Source organism: Crocodylus porosus, unplaced genomic scaffold (assembly GCF_001723895.1).
Source record: "Crocodylus porosus isolate Cpor-Errol unplaced genomic scaffold, CroPor_comp1, whole genome shotgun sequence".
NCBI lineage: Eukaryota > Metazoa > Chordata > Crocodylia > Crocodylidae > Crocodylus > Crocodylus porosus.
In genome coordinates this window covers 7,922,613-7,939,928 of record NW_017728931.1, presented here as the reverse complement: position 1 = coordinate 7,939,928, position 17,316 = coordinate 7,922,613, and the positions used below count along the sequence as shown (strand labels likewise).

The window sequence follows — 17,316 nt, the reverse complement described above, 5'->3', positions numbered from 1 at the left end:
CATTAAGCATCACAAAAAAATTGCCTTTGCTACTGCACATCAGGACAGCTACTGCAGCTTTATCTAGTACCTCATATTAAAAAGGTACTAAACTTAATGTGCAGTAGCAAAGGTACATTAATGAACATGGAGACACACCCTGCAAGGTTTAAAGACCACTTTCTTAGTCCTTTTAATTTAAAAAGATACATTCAAATATTCATTTTGGACCAATGTATTTGCTTGCTTTTATGACTGACTTTTAGAAACTATCTTGTATGATTGGATGATTTTAATGTTTGTTACCTGAAATCATTGAGAGTGCAGGCCCTAGTTCCATAAGTCTCCATATTATCAGGGTTTTGGTTCCAGAAATATTCAGTGGTAACCAACTGGAAAGACTATGGGAAGGTAAAGCAATCCAGACAAATGATTCTAGTAATCAGAGGACTTTATTTCAAAGCATATTGAAGAGGGGGAAAAAAAGAGATGACACCAAAAATGCCACTGACTTCCCTCTGTGAGTAGAAGCGTGGCATTTCTGAAACAGCTTTTTTCATGTTGTCAGGGGAAATAAGGAATCGATATCACATTTTCACAGCTTTAATTTGTACTAGGGGGAAAAGAGAAAAGAATAGTTAAAACCTAGAGATTTTTTTTTTCAAATACAAACATATTTTCTCCCTAAGACGATAGTTCATTAAAGAGGCATTTCTTGTCAGAAATGTCATTTTCAGGAGTCTAGTTTTACAAAAAAACTCACAGAAATACCTGCCCATGGTTACCCAAAAGTTGGAGGATTTGCGGGCCTATTTTCACAGGATCTGCTTTGTCAGGAACGACCAGCAATTAGAGTTCCTGATTTTCAGGTAGTAAAGATAAAACCCAAGTTGTCCCCTAGATTTTCTGAAGCATTGGCAAAGAGTAGACAATCCTGATCGACACAATCTAAATTTACTCATCCCCTATCTATTTTTCCAATTTAATATGCTCTCTCCACAAACATGCAAAACGTTTCTCTCCCTACTCAAGTGTAGCTGGGGTCTCTGGCTTTCCGTTACCTCTTCCTGCCTCCTCCCCAGTTTCAAATGGAAGCTTCTTTGCAGGGTGTATTGTAGACTGCAACTTTGGATTCATCTGAAAAAGAAAAGAAAGATAACATTCATATTCCTGTGAGGAATCACTCCATTGCCAGTGCATGCACACCCATGATAATATGCATGCCAGGTTCCTAAGCAGCTATATGGTCTTCCCTGTTGTTAAGGCACCAAAGTCTGAGGCTCTTCAGTGCCCAAGGTTTGCCATGAGTGTACTGGCAATATACAGAAAGGAGGACAACCAGTGAGCAGGGAAATTGTTTCTGACATGCAGTTTGGATAGCAGAATGCACATTCATAGGGAGCAGAATGAACATCCCTCTCCACACAGGCTCTGGACAGGTCTAATTATCTGGTAAGAGAGAGATCATGGTATTTATTCTGGATCTGGAAAAGAACATGGAACTTTATTGTGTATTTGCATCATGCAAGCCACAGATGCTTTGGTCGTAGCTTGTATCACAAAGTTACTTAGTCTCCAACTACTAGGGCAATAATAGGGTAGATGGGTAAGACATGCCAGATAAGGCAAGACAAAAGCGTTGACCCTGGTAGCTCACTCACTTTTGCTTTAAGGCTGGGTCTGTGATAAGAGGGCAAAAGCCAATGAGTGAACAAGGTAAAGGGGGAGCAACTAGTAGGGAAGGTAATTATAGCAGTATCAGTTTCCCTCCTGGCTTGTGTTAATTAGGCAGTGAACAAGTTGGGGAACTCTCAGTGTCTCTCCTTCAGCTCATGTGATTGCAATACTCATGTGCTTTCTACCCATGTCTGCTAAGAACTAAAAACTGAGCAAAATCAGACCTGTAAAGAGGAACCTACATTAGACAGGGAAATTATATGTATTTTACATTTAACCAGCCACCTCCCACCCTCTAGCTAAGACTGGGATTAATAGTTTGATTCAAAGGGTATTTATTCAGCCCAGCCAGGCCTCCTACCTGTTTGATAATAATCATAGATTTGCACAGAAGCTGGCTGGATATTAGATATAGGAAGGCTTTGTTCAATGCTGAAAGAGAAACGGATTTCCTTCTGGGAAACCTGGGAGCAGGACAGAAAAAACATGTCAGACTTTGTTTCTTTTAATAGGCACTTCACAGAATGAGGCAGCACAAACACATTTCCAAACCAGAAAAGGATGCACATTACAACTCTTCAACTTTCCAATTCTCCTAGGCTGGTAAGATTGTTGATAAGCCAGTTAAATAGCTAAAGAAATCAGTTGCTAGCTACATCTTGTGGTGAAACAACCACGTCCTGTTGCTTTTTCCTCATCTCTGGATACCATTTTTTTTGCCCTGTTGAAGGCCTTGACTAGGTCTTGATTATTGTATCCTCTGCATTTCTCATTCTTCCCCCTGCAGCAGCTCCAAGAAGTCACTGCCAGTTATCTTGGTCTTCCAAGGCTGGTTCTAACCAGGTCAGCACACTCCTTTCATCTCACCATTGGCTTCTTGTTTCTTGCCCCACTAGATTTAAGATCCTTGGCCTCTTCCTTAATTCTTTCCTCGGTTCCCTGAAGAACTGTTTTGGTGTGCTTAGGCTGTATCTGTTTCTTTCTCAGATCTGAGGAAGGGCACTCTGTGCCCAAAAGCCACTTTAGCAGCTCTTCTAGCTAATGAAATTGGTCCAGTAGAAGATATTACCAAACAAATCTTGCTTTTCATTGTAAAGCACTTTGAGGCATAAGGCTAAAAAGCACTATGTAAATTGCAGTGTATTACCATTTCTCCTGTCCCTTTCCTCCTCTTGCTATATTAACATCAATTACATTTTAACCAATGTTAACCCATTCCCCATGTTATTACCATATTTTCTTGCATATACCATGTCATCATATAAGATATTCATCCTGCCTTTCAAAAGCAAGGTGTAAGGAAAAAAAGATCCATTCTTGAAAACACTTGTAAGTTGCAGTAAGTAACCAAGTAGCTGCAGCCCAGCTTGCTCACTGTATAGCTCCCTGTGAAGCAAGTGTAGTATGACCTTTACCACCTCCCCTCTGCAGAAACTGCTATATCTGAAGGCTTATGCTGCAGGAACTGCTATAACTGTATTTCCTTGCTTATACTGTGCATCCCAATTTCCAGCAGCTGATTTTAGAAAGAAAATAAAGTTTGTTGCAGGTGATACTGGGAGGAGGAAGGGAGGGTGCTCCTCTAATAGATCTGGGATAGGATCATATCCATCCTCAGCACATCAGATCCCTGTATATAAAACAGTGAATGACACTGAACCTGTAAAGCACTTGGAGATCTCTTGATGTGCTATTTAAGCACATTTACTTAAATCCAAGACAGGGGTGTTCTCCCATTCAACACTCATCTTAGATTTGAGTGCAAGTAGGGGGATGTAATGGCTGCAGCTGCGATGCTAAGCCTGGGGTCAGAGTCTTAGCTGCTGCCCACCTCTGCCACCTGCTCCCTGCAGCCCCCACTCCTTAAGCTTTTGTTCTCCATTGCTTCTGCTCTCCTCCCCCATTTGCTACTATCACTTGCCCTCCTGTTGCAGCTCTAGCCTCAGGCAGACAGCACACAGCACAAGCTGCTTCTCCCCCTCCACAACCTACTCAGTGGTGGTGGAAGTTCTGGTCTGAGTTCCAGGGGTGGGGCTGGAGCTGCGGCCACCACAACAGCTGCTGTGTGGCCAGGTGGGGGTCAGAGGCAGCTTGTGCTCTGTGCTCCCTGCCCCAGGCTGGAGCTGGGTCCCAGCTGGAGCTGTGACAGGAAGGTAAGTGGAGGCAGCAGCAGAGCAGGGTGGGAAGGAAGTGGCATGGTCGCAAAGAGCAGTGGGGAGGCAGCACAGGGGAGATGAGAGGGTGGGGGAAGTGGGTGGGGGTCGAGTGTTGGGGTGGCATGGTGCCTGGCAGTGCAGGCATCATGGAGAGAAACAAAGTGTCAGGAGGTGTGGGGTGGTAGCAAGTGCAGGGAAGGCGGGTGGCAGGGAGCACAGGCACTGCAGGAAGGGCAGGCATGAGGTGCACAGTTACCAGGTTGGCAAGGAGGCAGGCAGCTGGGGTACAAGTGGTGCAAAGGATAGACAGCAAGGTGCAGGGGTCATGCCACTTGACTCCTCTGCTACCTATTCCTCCGACCACCTTTTCCTGCTTGCCCTGCTGCAGTGGAGGGAGGGGATGAATTTAAGATGACCCCCCCAATAATTAGATTTTATACATGGAATATCATAACAAATTTAGAATTTTTCTATGTCTAGACTCTAATTATTGGGGATTTGTCTTAAATTCAGCGTCATCTTGGATTCTGGTAAATACAGTAGATCTCATTTTAATTATCAGTAGTAGTAGCAGCAGCAGCAGCAGCAGACGTATTTAGATTATAATCTCTGGGACAGGGAGTGAAGTTTATCTATATTTGCAAAATGCTGTATAAGTATGTAGCTCTCTGGTAAAGATTAATAATGAATTCACAACTCTTTCTTTCCAGGACACTTCATGGTAACTGTATTCCTATTCACCTGCATTACAGTGTACTTATTTTAGTTTTCCCAGGTAGCAATAGAATAGGGATAACCTAGTGGTCTGCCTAGATTCCTGGGCTTTGACCATGTCACTGAAACAGCTTGCCTTATCAATTACAGGGTGGCAACACCTTTAAGCTTCTTGGTAAGGAATGATGAAAATTGGTGTGTTGCTGATTAGCTCACAGTGAGTTCATTCTTTTCTTTGGGAGTCTGCTTTATTACCAAATTTAACAAACACTGGAGATGTAAGGCACATCTTTCTCCAAGCTTACCTTCTCCAAGTAGAAGATGACATGGTCATTCTTGGTCTCCACATGCATCACCGCATGACTGTTCTGAAGCTTTAAACAAGGAAAATTATACTGATTTTAAACAGAAGAGAAATTCCCAAACCTATACTAAATAGCCAGTTGTAGTAGGCACATTTTTATAGGGCTACAGTGACATCTAGTGGCCAAGACAAGTAATATAAAAGGTTGAGAAATGTGATGGTCTAGATCCAATGAATCACAGAACAGTGCAAAATTCACAATTTTCCGCATTTTATTCTAAACTTAAAATAAGGTCCACACAAATAAATGTTTTCAGTGCAAAAGGACGTCCCTTTTCTAACTGACATAAGAAAAATGGGTAGGATGCAGAATAGTTTAAAAAGTTTCTGTGCAACAGTCCGATTAGAAAAGGTAGAGATTTCACAGGGCTCCAGACCAGTGATCCTCAAGCAGGGAGGTATGGCATCCTGGGGTGCTGTAACATCCCTTTAAGGGTACCACTGTGTGCCATGCAATGTTGGCATTAAGTGGTGCAAATATCACATGTTTCACTGAAACTGTATTGCATACATAAGGGCATTCATTGTCCAAATGACACAATATCCAGGCAGAGATGCAAGAAAATAGACGTGAGGCATGGTGCCCAAGATTGGAGCCAAAATTGTCCATGCCTTACTTCATCCAATGAATAGCTACCAACAGAGTGGATTGTCATATGTCCAGCTGCTTAAAACTGAATTCAGCACCTGGTTCAGCTCCTCAGCTTGCTAACAGGACCCCTTTTTTTCTCCAGCCCAACCTATCATATCCCATAACCCAGCATTTCTCAACCTGTAGGTTGTGACCCAAAAGTGGCTCACAAGAATATGAAAGGGTCAAAAACAAACTTTAAAAATGGATTCTTCTTTAAAGGAGAAAAACGTGGGAAACTGTGGCTTTTCCCTTGCAGGCTGGCAGGAGTTCCTGCCTAGGAAGGACTGCTTTGGGATCCCCATGTCCCACATATACCCCTCCTGCCCCACACACTGGGGAGCTGGGGCCTGGACGCAGTCAGTTGGGAGTGAGGGGCACTGGGTCCGGATGGTTATTGATGTTTACAAGTGGGTCCTGGTGCAAAAAAGGTTGAGTGCCACTGCCATAACCAATTTTGCTCCTATTCACCCCATGCTCCCATCATTTACCTCCCGCAGGGATGATCTGATAGGTACAAAGCCTGAGAGCATCTTCACATCAATAATGGCCATGTTGGACTCACTGCGCTTCCCAGCGTATCTGAAATGAGAGATACCCCATTAGTTTGGCTCATGAAGTAGAAACACAACAACCCTTTCAACATGTGAAATCTCCCCATTCAGCTATATTGGAGGATGGTTGGATTAGCAACAGTCCCACTTGACTTACTGCAACTACAAACCAGTAACACACTAACTGGTTTTTCCTAACTCCCTTTCCTGACACTTTACCCTAGCAGCTGGGATGATGAGGGAGGTTACCTGGTGGAGATGACAAGATCAAACTTTGGTGGGAAGTTGCTCGTGCAGGAAGCATTTGTTGGCTGTGCAGAGAGAGAAAACCCAGAGTCCTCCCCAGACAGGTGGATGTTGTACCTCAGTGTTGTCTAGAAGAAATAAAATGTGTCAGGCAGCAAAAGAAGGGAGCTCTGCTGAGCTATCAGCTGAAGGTGCTGAGGATCAGGGTGCTGGGCACTAGTTTACCTGCATGTAGACACAGCCGTTGCCATTCACTTCCACCTTGTACTCCCCTGGGACACCAGGCAGGGAAGTCTGCTGCAGCAGGAAGCGGTTTTTATTGTTCACCTGGAAGACCTTATTTGAAAGATTCTTGGACTTGATCTCAACTGTGTTTTGACCATCCTTGGAGAAGGTGAGATACGCATACTTGGCTAGAGCTCGGATAGCAACAACAGTGTCCTGAAAAGTACAACATGATCAGAAACAGACTCAGCTGGGATATGATGCATGAGATTAACATAGCTCATATACACTATTATCTCCCCCAATTAAGATAGAAAGAAAAGTGGGGCTTTGTGGCTTGGATTCTCAGGACACCTACATACCATTGTCTGCCACTATTGTGTGAATATGGGCCAAATATTTATTTAATCAGATTTAAAGAATGCAAAAAAGATTTCTATGCGTAAGAGTCTGACATGTCTTGACAATTAAAGACAAGTACAAGAGCACAATATACCCAGCAGCATTAAAAGCAAATATTAAAAGAGGAAATAGTAACTCAGTTCAGGCAACTGATGACTCAGTCTATTAAAGAGCTACCCAACCCTGTCATCTCTCAAAACATACCCTTTAACCTCTCCACTACCCTGTCAAGTAAATTATTTTAGGTCACCAGATTTAGACTATTTTTGACACAAGGAGGAAGTGAGTTCTGAGGTCTTACTCTTCTCATCAGAAATACCAAGCAGAAATACCCATAATATATAGGAGAGCTAGAAGACTGTTTTCCAGGTCTGCTCTTTCTAATATGAGGGAAAAGTCACCTGGGAGGAAGAGAAGCCCCCATATGGATTCTGTTGTTTGACGACCCACTGCACAATCTGAGACATGTATGACAAGTCCTCTGGAGTTGCAGTGGATTTGATGAGCAGTGCCAGTAGCACATAGTTGGTCAGTTCAATCTCTGCAGAGGAGGCACGTAAGTAGAAGGGGGAGTTGCCTGGTGGTGGCCTCTTTGTCAGCTCCCAATAAATCCAGCCAGCTGAGAACAGAATAGGGATGGTGAGGAGCCTAAAGAATGAACTAGCGATTACCTTGCTGTTTTGTCATGTGGAGTAGTGCAGTCCGCTGGCTACTACGCGTCTTTTGCCCAGGACTAGCGAGTTTGGGAACTTCTGGGCTCATTTCTGAATGACAAGGGATCAGGGTTTTCCTTCAGCAACACAAGGTGTGTCTACATGAGACATTTACTGAGGAATTGCCTGTTTAGCTCCACAGTAAATGTCTTGGCATCTACACACACAGCCCTATTAGGCCTCAGGAAACTAATAAACTCCACAGCAGGATAGTACTTATAAATACAAGTACTATCCTGCTGCAGAGTTTTTTACTCTGCAACAATGCATGTGTAGATGTTGATGTGGCTGGGTGAGGCACAAGGGTGCTACAGTGCAGGGACCCTTGTGCCCCAACCAGACTCTGCAGCACATTAAGCTGAGGCAGAGCAGCCTCTGACTGACAGGCTGGCCCCCTGTATTCCATGCCAGCAGGGATGCTTTAACTTAGTTCAATGTGCTACGGTCCCAGATGCACATGTAAACACAGTGCCCAGGAGCAATAAATCCTGGTGCAATAAACATTAATATGTGCTCCCAAAGAAATAGATGGGGGAAACGCAAACAGAAGTCAATCAAAAGAAAGGAAATTGAGGCTGTGAGAACACTAGGCTTTGGTTTTCTCTTTGGCTTAGGGCACAAAGTAGAGAGAAGTTCAAAGAATCGATGATTGGTTTCAGAGAAAAGCGTAGCCAAGGTTAATATGGAACAGGAAGAGTATTTTTTTTTTTGATGCCACAGACTATTCACCCAAACTACTTTAAATGCCTGCCATGGAAGAATTTCAAATCACCCTTACCAGTTTTGGTAGCTGATTTGTCCAGCTTCTCCAAGAAGAATCTGTGTTTTGCTTTATTGCCTGCTAAGCCATAAGTGTAGGCTAGGAGGGCCTGGTCATACAAATTGGTGACTTCATTGCTAGCAACAGCGTCCAGACACTTCAGGCCCTTCTGAACCACAGTGTGCTGGAAATGAAAACACAGTTTAGGGTCTGTGGTGTACAGTCCAGCGTGTTTGCCTTCCCTATAACAGCAGGGGTGGGGAAGAGACAACCTTGTTGGAGTGTGCCACAAATTAACCCCATACCCTCCTCAAGTGCCATTCCATTCCCTTTTCCCTGTTTGATCTGCTGATATGCTTTTTGCTCTCAGCCCTGTGCTCCCTGCCTGACTTGTTGCTTTGTTTTCTGCTTTCTGCCCTATCTGCTGCTGTGCTGCTGGTCTCATCCCTGATCTGCCATATGCCACACAAAGAGGCTGCCCATACCACTTGAGGCACTCATGCCACAGATTGGCCACACCTACCCTAAAAGATTTCAGCTATTCTTTGAACTGGCACTACTGGAATCTCATGATGACAGTATGGCTGGTTCATTTCTGAAGGTGCTGAATGAAAAGTGCTGTATGAAAGAGGCATTGTTATTATTGTCATTGCTATCTGATGCAAGCCAAGAGAAATAATCACTCTCTTCAGCCTGCAAGAAGAGTGATTATTCATCTCTGGGTGAGTGTGCATCTGTTCTGGCTTATAAGTCACCAGGAAAATTAACCACGTCGTCTCCTCACCATTTGTGTTACATCTGGGCCACCCAACTTGGAATTCCGATGTGCAAATAATGGTGTTGCACCCGTGTAATTGAAGCAGAATTTGATCCTATGGAACGTTTTTTTAATATCCATCTTGGATACTTTTTTGGTACTCAGACCCATCCTACCTGAGCACCTGGCCCTCTATAACAGTGCTGTCCAACTTGCAGCTCACAGGCCTTACATGGCTTACGAAAGATTAAGCTGTGACCTCCAAATACTTGCCTAGCCGCTACTTTTGCCACCACCCCAGCTGCTGTTCCCCCTGGGATCTCAGCTCCCCTTCCCCCTCCCCCATCTTCCTCCTCTAGCTTCAGTTTCCTTCCACTGCTCTGGGGACAGGGTGAGGTGGTGTAGTCCTTTGTGACCCATGGATCACAGGCAGCCTACAGCTCAGGGTCCCTGCATGGTAGTGGGGTTCCCATGCAGTTTGACATGGCAGGGTGTAGAGGGGGAGTGGAGGGAGCCTGCACATAGCACAGCTAACTGGAAAGAGGAGGCACTGAAGGCACAGAAGGGGGCCAGCATGGTATGTGGCATCAGGAACCTGCAGCTCACATAGGTGCAGGACATGGCCCCTGACCATTCGAAAACCAGCAATAGCAGTGGGGAACTGCATTCAGGCCCCTCCCATTCCAGGTACCACCCTGCAAACTTCTTTTCTGTTGCTAACAAGGATGTGGGAAAATGAAAACACAATTCAGCTCCAAGGACACAGAGTGAATTTTCCAGGCTAAAGGCTAAAAAATCTGCTGCATGCTGAACAAATTCCATTTGGATTGAATTTGATCAGAAACATTCTTTTCTAAAGCACTGGATTTCTTATTGATAGTAAGGAGTTCTAGTGATAAATCGGGCTATACCTACAGTTAAACTGAAGACAGGACACATGACTAATCCCCATCATATGTCAGGTGCTTATTGCACTTCTGAGCCCATCTACATACAACAACTCTGGTACAGAACTTTTGGTTTGTTCTTATAGAAACACAGTGATTCAGAGCCAGCATCTAAGGCATAGCTGAAGCAAAGGGACACTGCACAGCCGATCACTTTTCTGCTGCTTGCGACATGACTGGCCAGTCTAAGAAGTCCGGAAAGCGTTTACTTCATACCGAGGTGGAGTGTCCAGCTTCAAGAAAAGCTGCAATGACATAGGCTGTGAGTGAAAGTCCACTGTCTCCACCCTGAACAGGAAAGAAAGGAAAAATAGGTCAATAGGTTTGTTCCAGATAAGCTTTCAGGTATCATGTACCTGCGTCTTGGCACCTGGAAGTTTTTCTGTAGGCCAGTACTCAAAAGATAAGTATTCATGGGAACTTACATGCTGTGTGTGCATACATAAACTGAAGTGAATGTGTCAAATTTGACTTTACTTGCTGTAATATGAGCGCAAATGACTTGTGGTTTTACTGGGAGTTTATACTTGTAAAACAGAGGCAAACATGGCCTGTGGTTCCTAGTTAAATGTATATATCACATATATACATATTTATATTATAAAACTTCCATACTTTTCTCATCCCTGATCTGCCGTGTGCCACACAAAGAGGCTGCCTGTACCACCGGAGGCATTCATGCCACAGATTGGCCACACCTACCCTAAAAGATTCAGCTATTCTTTGAACTGGCACTACTGGAATCTCATGATGACAGTATGGCTGGTTCATTTCAGAAGGCGCTGAATGAAAAGTGCTGTATAAAAGAGGGATTGTTTGATAGATAGATTGGGCGATCAATCTATCTATCTGGGGAATAAAACTCAGGACTTTCATTTAAAAAATTCATGCTGCTTCTATGACACTACCTGCTGGGAGTTTTAAGGGTCATACCTTGCCCGTGGGAGGGTCCTTAGAAAACAATGCTAGCGAGGGCAGGTTTGAACATCTGGATAGCAGGACAGTGTCAGACTGTTTCACAGTTCTATCCTAATGATGGGTGGGACTGGAATTTAGGAATAAGATGAAATCAGTCACCTTCAAAGCATTGTTGAAATGGTTCCCATCCTTTTGGAAGCAACCATCTGGATTCTGTTTGCTTGCCAGCCAGCTCAGGGTCTGATCCTGCACATTGCTGTCAATGTAGATGCAGCACGTGGCTTCAGCGAAGGACTTGTACACAAAGGCTGTCAGCCTGCAGAGGAACCACATAGAATGGAGTGAGGAGGAGTTGCAGAAGAGACCGTCTTGTGGTCACCTGGCAGCTCTCTTTCCCCCTTCCACTTCGTGGCAGTGAGGAGGGTAGGGTGTGGAGGAGGCATGTCACAACTTTAATCTGATCTCATATAAATCTCTGCACCATGGTACCTTGAGATGCTCCATGGATGAGCAGTGCTAGCTGAAGAAGCCTGCTACCCAAACACACCAGTAGGATCAGGGCAACTCTAATTATAGCCACAATGTATCAAGTGCCTTCATACAATTTGCCTGTCCCCTTGAGCCATCTGTCCACATAACCTGGGACTGAACTAGAATGAGTGCACTAGGAATGAAAAGCTTGATTTCCCATTCCCCAATCCTGATGGAATATCCATTCCTCCTCCCCTAACCTCTGTCCAGCACTCAGATTGTAACCAGTACCCCAGTGGTAAAAAGCTTCAGCCCACTGATCTGGCCAGTCTTCCTGCTTACACCTTTCTCCCCAACTACGGAATCAGATTCTGGAGGTACTCCCATATTAGAAACAACTTCTCTAAGCACAAGGGGCCCCAAAGAGATTCGCAGGTCTCACCATACGCTCCCTTGTTCATCTCTGTCCCCAAAGGTGCTGTATGATCCATCTGCATGTTTGTAGGACAGCTGCTTCTGATATCCTGAAAACACACCAAAGACGACATATTTTCCAACAATAATGGGCCTGTTTCTCTGTTTCCAATTGAAGCTGTACCCTTTTGCATTTGAGAACAAAAGCAGTGTTGGTGATTGGTTTCATTCTAATTGTTTGTGTGTTCCTCTAGCTCATTAGTAACTATTGCATAGTACCGGTATTATGATGGCATTTCAATGCAAGAAAGCAAGCTGAGGTGGAGGAATCAAAAATCTTCTTACCGCTAGCTAAGTATCCAATGCCCTTGTCTCTGATCTCTTTAGTTAGCTGCTCTGTCTTGTTCAGATAGTCCAGAATGTAGATATTTGGTGCAAAACGAGCCATATTCTGCTCTGCGCAGCCATAGGGCATGTGGAGGAGATTCTCCATGTTCCGTAAGGTAGAGCCCAAGATATCCCCTGAGGAACAGGAGACGGAGTCAGTGCAGTTCAGAGATGCAATTTAAAATACATCACTTTTTGGTACCAGTGAAACGGCAACACCAAGGGTAGGACAGGGAAGAATTGGCTCCTTTATTTTTTATATAAATATTAAACTTACCAATGACAGAAAAATATGCTCTGGCTGATCCCTGCACTACGTTTGCTGGCAGCTTCAGGGATATTGCACCAGAGTTTGCTTGGCCTGCTGATAAAACATAATGCTAATAGAGGAAAAAACAATCCTTCTCCCTGTCACAATATCTTTTCCCAACAGACAATACACTGTAAGCATCATATCATCCAAGTGAACTGGGCTGCTATTCCTTTCTTCAGTCTACATGAAGAAACTTATCGTGAAGAGAGGTGAAGTCACTTGCCCAGGGAGCCAGTGGCAGAACTGAGAAATCTATTTTCTCGCCTGTGCAAAGAATACTTTTGACCCTCCCATGTGGAGAATAGTATCTATGACACCCAGCTGAGCTGTTTCCATTCTGTGTGCCTATGTCCAGTAGCCATTACCTAAACACTGCAGAACTGCACTGGCAGCTGAGAGCAATGGCACTGAAACCGAGCGAGCTACTTCTATTGCCCAAGAAAGAGAGGTATGTGAAAAGCAAACTCACAGCCTTATGGCAGAAATAGGTAATGCTGCTGAAACCTTTGATTTCAAAGAATGAAGGTATTAGTATGGAGGCAGGGAGGGAGGGAGGCTGACTTGGAAATGTTGGAATCTAAAAGCCACTCTCCAGTCAGTCACCAATGCATGTATAACCTTGGCTGCATAGCAGGGGGGAATTTGAAAAGATGCCCTTACCTTTTGTACACATAAGGTCACTCTGGGTCACCTCCTTTTTGATGCCTTCAGGCTGGTTAGTGTGGAAAAATGGAGAGGCAAGAAGAGGAGAGAGACGTAACACAACAATGAAACCAGGGACAAAAATGATATCATAAAACATGTTTGTGCCAAGTGGGGCACCATGGGGTTATGCATCTGTTACACATCCAGCCTTCCACTTCTGAGTTCACAAAGTGACTTCCCTGCCATTTCATGAGGTCACTCCCTGTCTTACAGACTGCACCTTTTGCTCTGTATAGATTAGTGGTGCTCATAAACCTATCTGGCCCCTTAGGCTGGATGAGAAATTCGGGACCGTTCCACAGGTTGGATCCTTATTGTGGGATTGGTCCACAGGGTGTGATGCCTTGCACCAGCCCAGCCCACACACTTAATGTGGCCATGGAGCAACTCTGTGCATCAGCCCAACCCCAGCCAAATGACATGGCTCTGTGGGCCAGATTCAGCCCCTGGGTCCTTACACCACTGATAGAGACCATTCCTGTTCTGCATGAAGGGGACAGAAGGTGCTCCCATCTGGAGACACCTACGCCCAGTTCCACTTGGTGGGGAGGAAGGTGGTAGTTTCCAGAAGAAATGGAAATGACTTCTCTCTATCTTGTCCTGTGGCATAGCTGCCTACACAACAAAGGCCAAATCATGCTTTCATCCCTGCAGCATCATGGTGGAAATAGGACAAAGGCACAAAAAAAACCTGTCAGGGCTCTCCCCAAAACTAGGGTTCATCTCTTTTCCTCTGCACCCAGAAGGTAAAAGTAAATGCTGACCCCACAAGGGAAGATGCCTGGCAGATGTCACAGATGACTGTCAATTCAACCTTTGCTACATATGGAAACCCCATTTGAGGCCACTGCACAGACAGCTGACTGTCTGTGGCCACAGCTCCATAGAGCAGAAGAGAGAACTAATGACAGATAGATCATCATCCACAGTTAAAGGAGCTGCCTCTTCAGTTTAAGTGGGATGGCTTGTGTTGTGGGTGCTAAAGGCCCATTGAATTGATGAAATACAGTGGCTTCATTATAGCTGCGTGGGGATAAGGCTTAACTGAAAGCAGAGTCTGATGAAAGTTAGTCTCAGCATATAAGGGACAGTGGAATTCAAATATGGGGTAGGAGGGTACAGTGTGTAGAAACCTGTTTGGAGAAAGTGGACTGATCTCTGTGCTTAGCAGGCACTTTCACTAACTCTTCCACAGATAACACATCTCATTGTTCTCTCAGGAAAATTGGTTGGTAGGATTCTTGGGGTCACTCAGAAATAGATCATCCATGCCCTGCCAAATAACTTTTCTTGTACCCTAGACCAGGACAAAGGGTGAAAACTCTATAGCTTGTTTCAGACTCAGAGTTAGTGTTAGGATGTTTTAGAGAGAATGAGCCAAATAAGACCAAGAGAGAAGAAAGTGCCAGGGGAGTTGGAATGTCCTACCATACCTCGACTAGCAGCTTTTGGATGATTGTGTCCTTCCACATGATCTTGTTTGCCGAAGGAACTTCCCCAACAGTTCCGTCACGTGATCGTGTCTCAGCAGTAATTGTGAAGTTCACTTCACCTGAAAGAACCAGCCCACAAGTCCATGAAATAAAATATATCCCAAATATCTACAATGGCCACCGGTTTCACTTCATGCTTCTAGGGTGACCTGAGAGTCCTCTGGGAAATTTGCTTCCTTTCAAAGCAGGTTAACCTGAATGAATCCTGTAAGATCTGTTTCTCTTTTATTTTTTTAAAATATCTCATCTCAGACAGAATATTCTTGTTTGAAAATAACTAGAAGTATGTCTTACTTTTGTTGAAATTGTTCACTTAATCATTTGCAGGTATCTGCAAGTGGAACCCCCAAATAGTACTTTTTATGCAGGAGAAAACTATCCTCAAAAGAATTAAGTTACTGTGCAGAATGAGCAGTTTTTCCATAAATTAACCTGCAGCAAAAGCCATCTTCTGTTATTCCATGTAGTTTTCATCCTCCAATAATTCTCCAAATAGTTTCAAATGTTCATGGATTACTCTCAAGAATTTATAGAATGGAAGATTTTATTATTTTAAGGGAATGTTTAACATAAATTGATTAAACTGCTGAATTTCTTTTCTTCAAAAAATCATAATTTTAGGAAAGTTGGATGAAAACAGTTAATTTTGAGCAGGCCCTTTGAAAATTAAGGAAAAAATAAATGTACTTTTGTTGTTATTTCCAATTTTCTGTACTGACAAATCACCAAATGATCTCTGCTGCTTTTTAAAAAAGAAAAGGGCAGAGTTGTACTTTATAGACTAATGAAGAGATAGATAAGCTTTCATGAGCAGCAGCTTACTTTGTCAGATGATATGGCTTTTCAGAGCATCTGATCAAGCGAGATGCTGCTTGCTCTTTATGCAGAGATGCATAAGCTTTCATAACTCTGCTCTGCCTTCTACCTGACTTCAGACCAACATGGCTAACTACCTCTCTCTGCCTTTTTAAAATATTGATAATTTAGGTCTGAATCCCCAGCTGTTTTAAACAAATACAAATGCACTGAAGTCAATGAAGCTACCTCAGTTTATACCAGTTGGGAACTGGGCTCAGGGCAAACAGCACACTTCAGTATTTTTCATCGTGATTTTTAATACATAGCGTTATCACTACTGGTGATTAAAGCATGAAATGGGAAGGGTTTTAGGAGGTATGAACAGAATATTGTAGAGTGAGAAAAGCTCCAAGGCTGGGCAGATTTGGCATCTGGGCACAGAAAGATTTCACAGAGAAAAAAAGTCTGAAAATGTTTTACATCAAATGAGTGAACTGAATGATTCATTTCAAGACAGACAGAAATGAACTCTCAGAAGCAGCAACAAGACAGAAAACTAGGGTCTACTTTACAGCCACAAAAACAACAGAGTTCCCCAAGGCTGACTCTGTAAAGTCTGTCAACACTTAGTTGCGTGACAGAATTGCGGAGTAATAACCATTAAAAAGAAAGTAGCAATATGCCATGAAAAAGGGCCAGCCAGAGAAGCTTACCTAGTTTGTGTGGGCTCACAGCCCAGATGTAGGTTTTCCTCTCATTTGCACACACCTCCACAACATTGTTCTTCGGGGTGAGGACCTCTGCCTTGTAATCATCTGACTTGGCTAATCCAGCACTGATCTGAGAGAAAGACAAAATAAAATCATGAGGAGGCTGTTCCTAAGAGGTTGCTGATAAGCCGATAAGAAGCTATTGTTTTATTCTCTCTGATTCTGGGGGATGTATGCTGATAACACCATAAGGCCAGCAGCAGATCCAGGAGTAGGGTTTGGCCACATTCCCCTTTGACTCTGCAGCACATATACAGCAAGCTCTGAGCTCACTGCTTTTTCAGCACAGGCTGCCTGAGCACTGCATGCACAGTGAGCTCTGTGAGTTCACCAGCTGATCCATGCAAGCTCCAGCTGGAATCACTCTGGAATCAGAGTGAAGAAAACAAGGAAGGAAGGACATTACATACCAGGCTACAGGTGTCCATGTAGTTGAAGACATTGGCTATTAAATTAAACCTTTCTCCTCGGACAATGGAGTAGGGCAGGGTGGGATCAACAAAGAAGGGCTGGAAAGCTCTCAGAGAAACAGTTGGGGATATGCCAAACCCAACATAATCCTGCATGCAAAAGGCACTGGCTTTCCATTCTGTGATGGTGTCAGGGATGACGAGAGGGATGTCAGCCTTTCCAGCAGTGCTGAGGGATGAGAGAGGGAGAGATGAGAGGGATGAGAATAGATTGCGACTGTTCAGAGAACATTATCCAGCATGTCTACAGAAGAGACTCCCAAACTGGCACCATAGTCTCCTTTCCAACTATGTACATACGTTCAAATAATCTGGGAGAATTCTCCCACGTTTGCTCTTCGAGTAGAGAAATTTACCCAGAGGCGTGTGTACAAGGATTTGAGTGCTGAGGCCCCAAATAGGGGAGACCTTGCAGTGCTGACACTGTGGCTGGAGATGGGGTGGGGGGTAGG

General features: G+C 44.0%; 1 protein-coding gene across 1 annotated transcript in view; it reads right to left on the bottom strand.

The window, feature by feature from the left end:
* Positions 1–412: 412 nt before the first annotated feature.
* LOC109316227 (ovostatin-like) overlaps positions 413–17,316 on the bottom strand; it is a 50,666-nt gene continuing 33,762 nt past the window's right edge. The window contains exons 19-36 of the mRNA XM_019544131.1: positions 16,805–17,033; positions 16,338–16,464; positions 14,767–14,885; positions 13,289–13,340; positions 12,593–12,676; positions 12,274–12,450; positions 11,957–12,038; positions 11,203–11,359; positions 10,342–10,413; positions 8,440–8,605; positions 7,350–7,567; positions 6,547–6,762; positions 6,325–6,449; positions 6,013–6,103; positions 4,832–4,900; positions 2,018–2,120; positions 1,041–1,116; positions 413–592 (exon numbers count right to left, since the gene is read on the bottom strand). Coding sequence (XP_019399676.1) covers positions 1,064–1,116; positions 2,018–2,120; positions 4,832–4,900; positions 6,013–6,103; positions 6,325–6,449; positions 6,547–6,762; positions 7,350–7,567; positions 8,440–8,605; positions 10,342–10,413; positions 11,203–11,359; positions 11,957–12,038; positions 12,274–12,450; positions 12,593–12,676; positions 13,289–13,340; positions 14,767–14,885; positions 16,338–16,464; positions 16,805–17,033 — 2,140 coding nt within the window. The 3' untranslated portion in view covers positions 413–592; positions 1,041–1,063. The remainder of the gene's footprint in view (positions 593–1,040; positions 1,117–2,017; positions 2,121–4,831; positions 4,901–6,012; positions 6,104–6,324; positions 6,450–6,546; positions 6,763–7,349; positions 7,568–8,439; positions 8,606–10,341; positions 10,414–11,202; positions 11,360–11,956; positions 12,039–12,273; positions 12,451–12,592; positions 12,677–13,288; positions 13,341–14,766; positions 14,886–16,337; positions 16,465–16,804; positions 17,034–17,316) is intronic.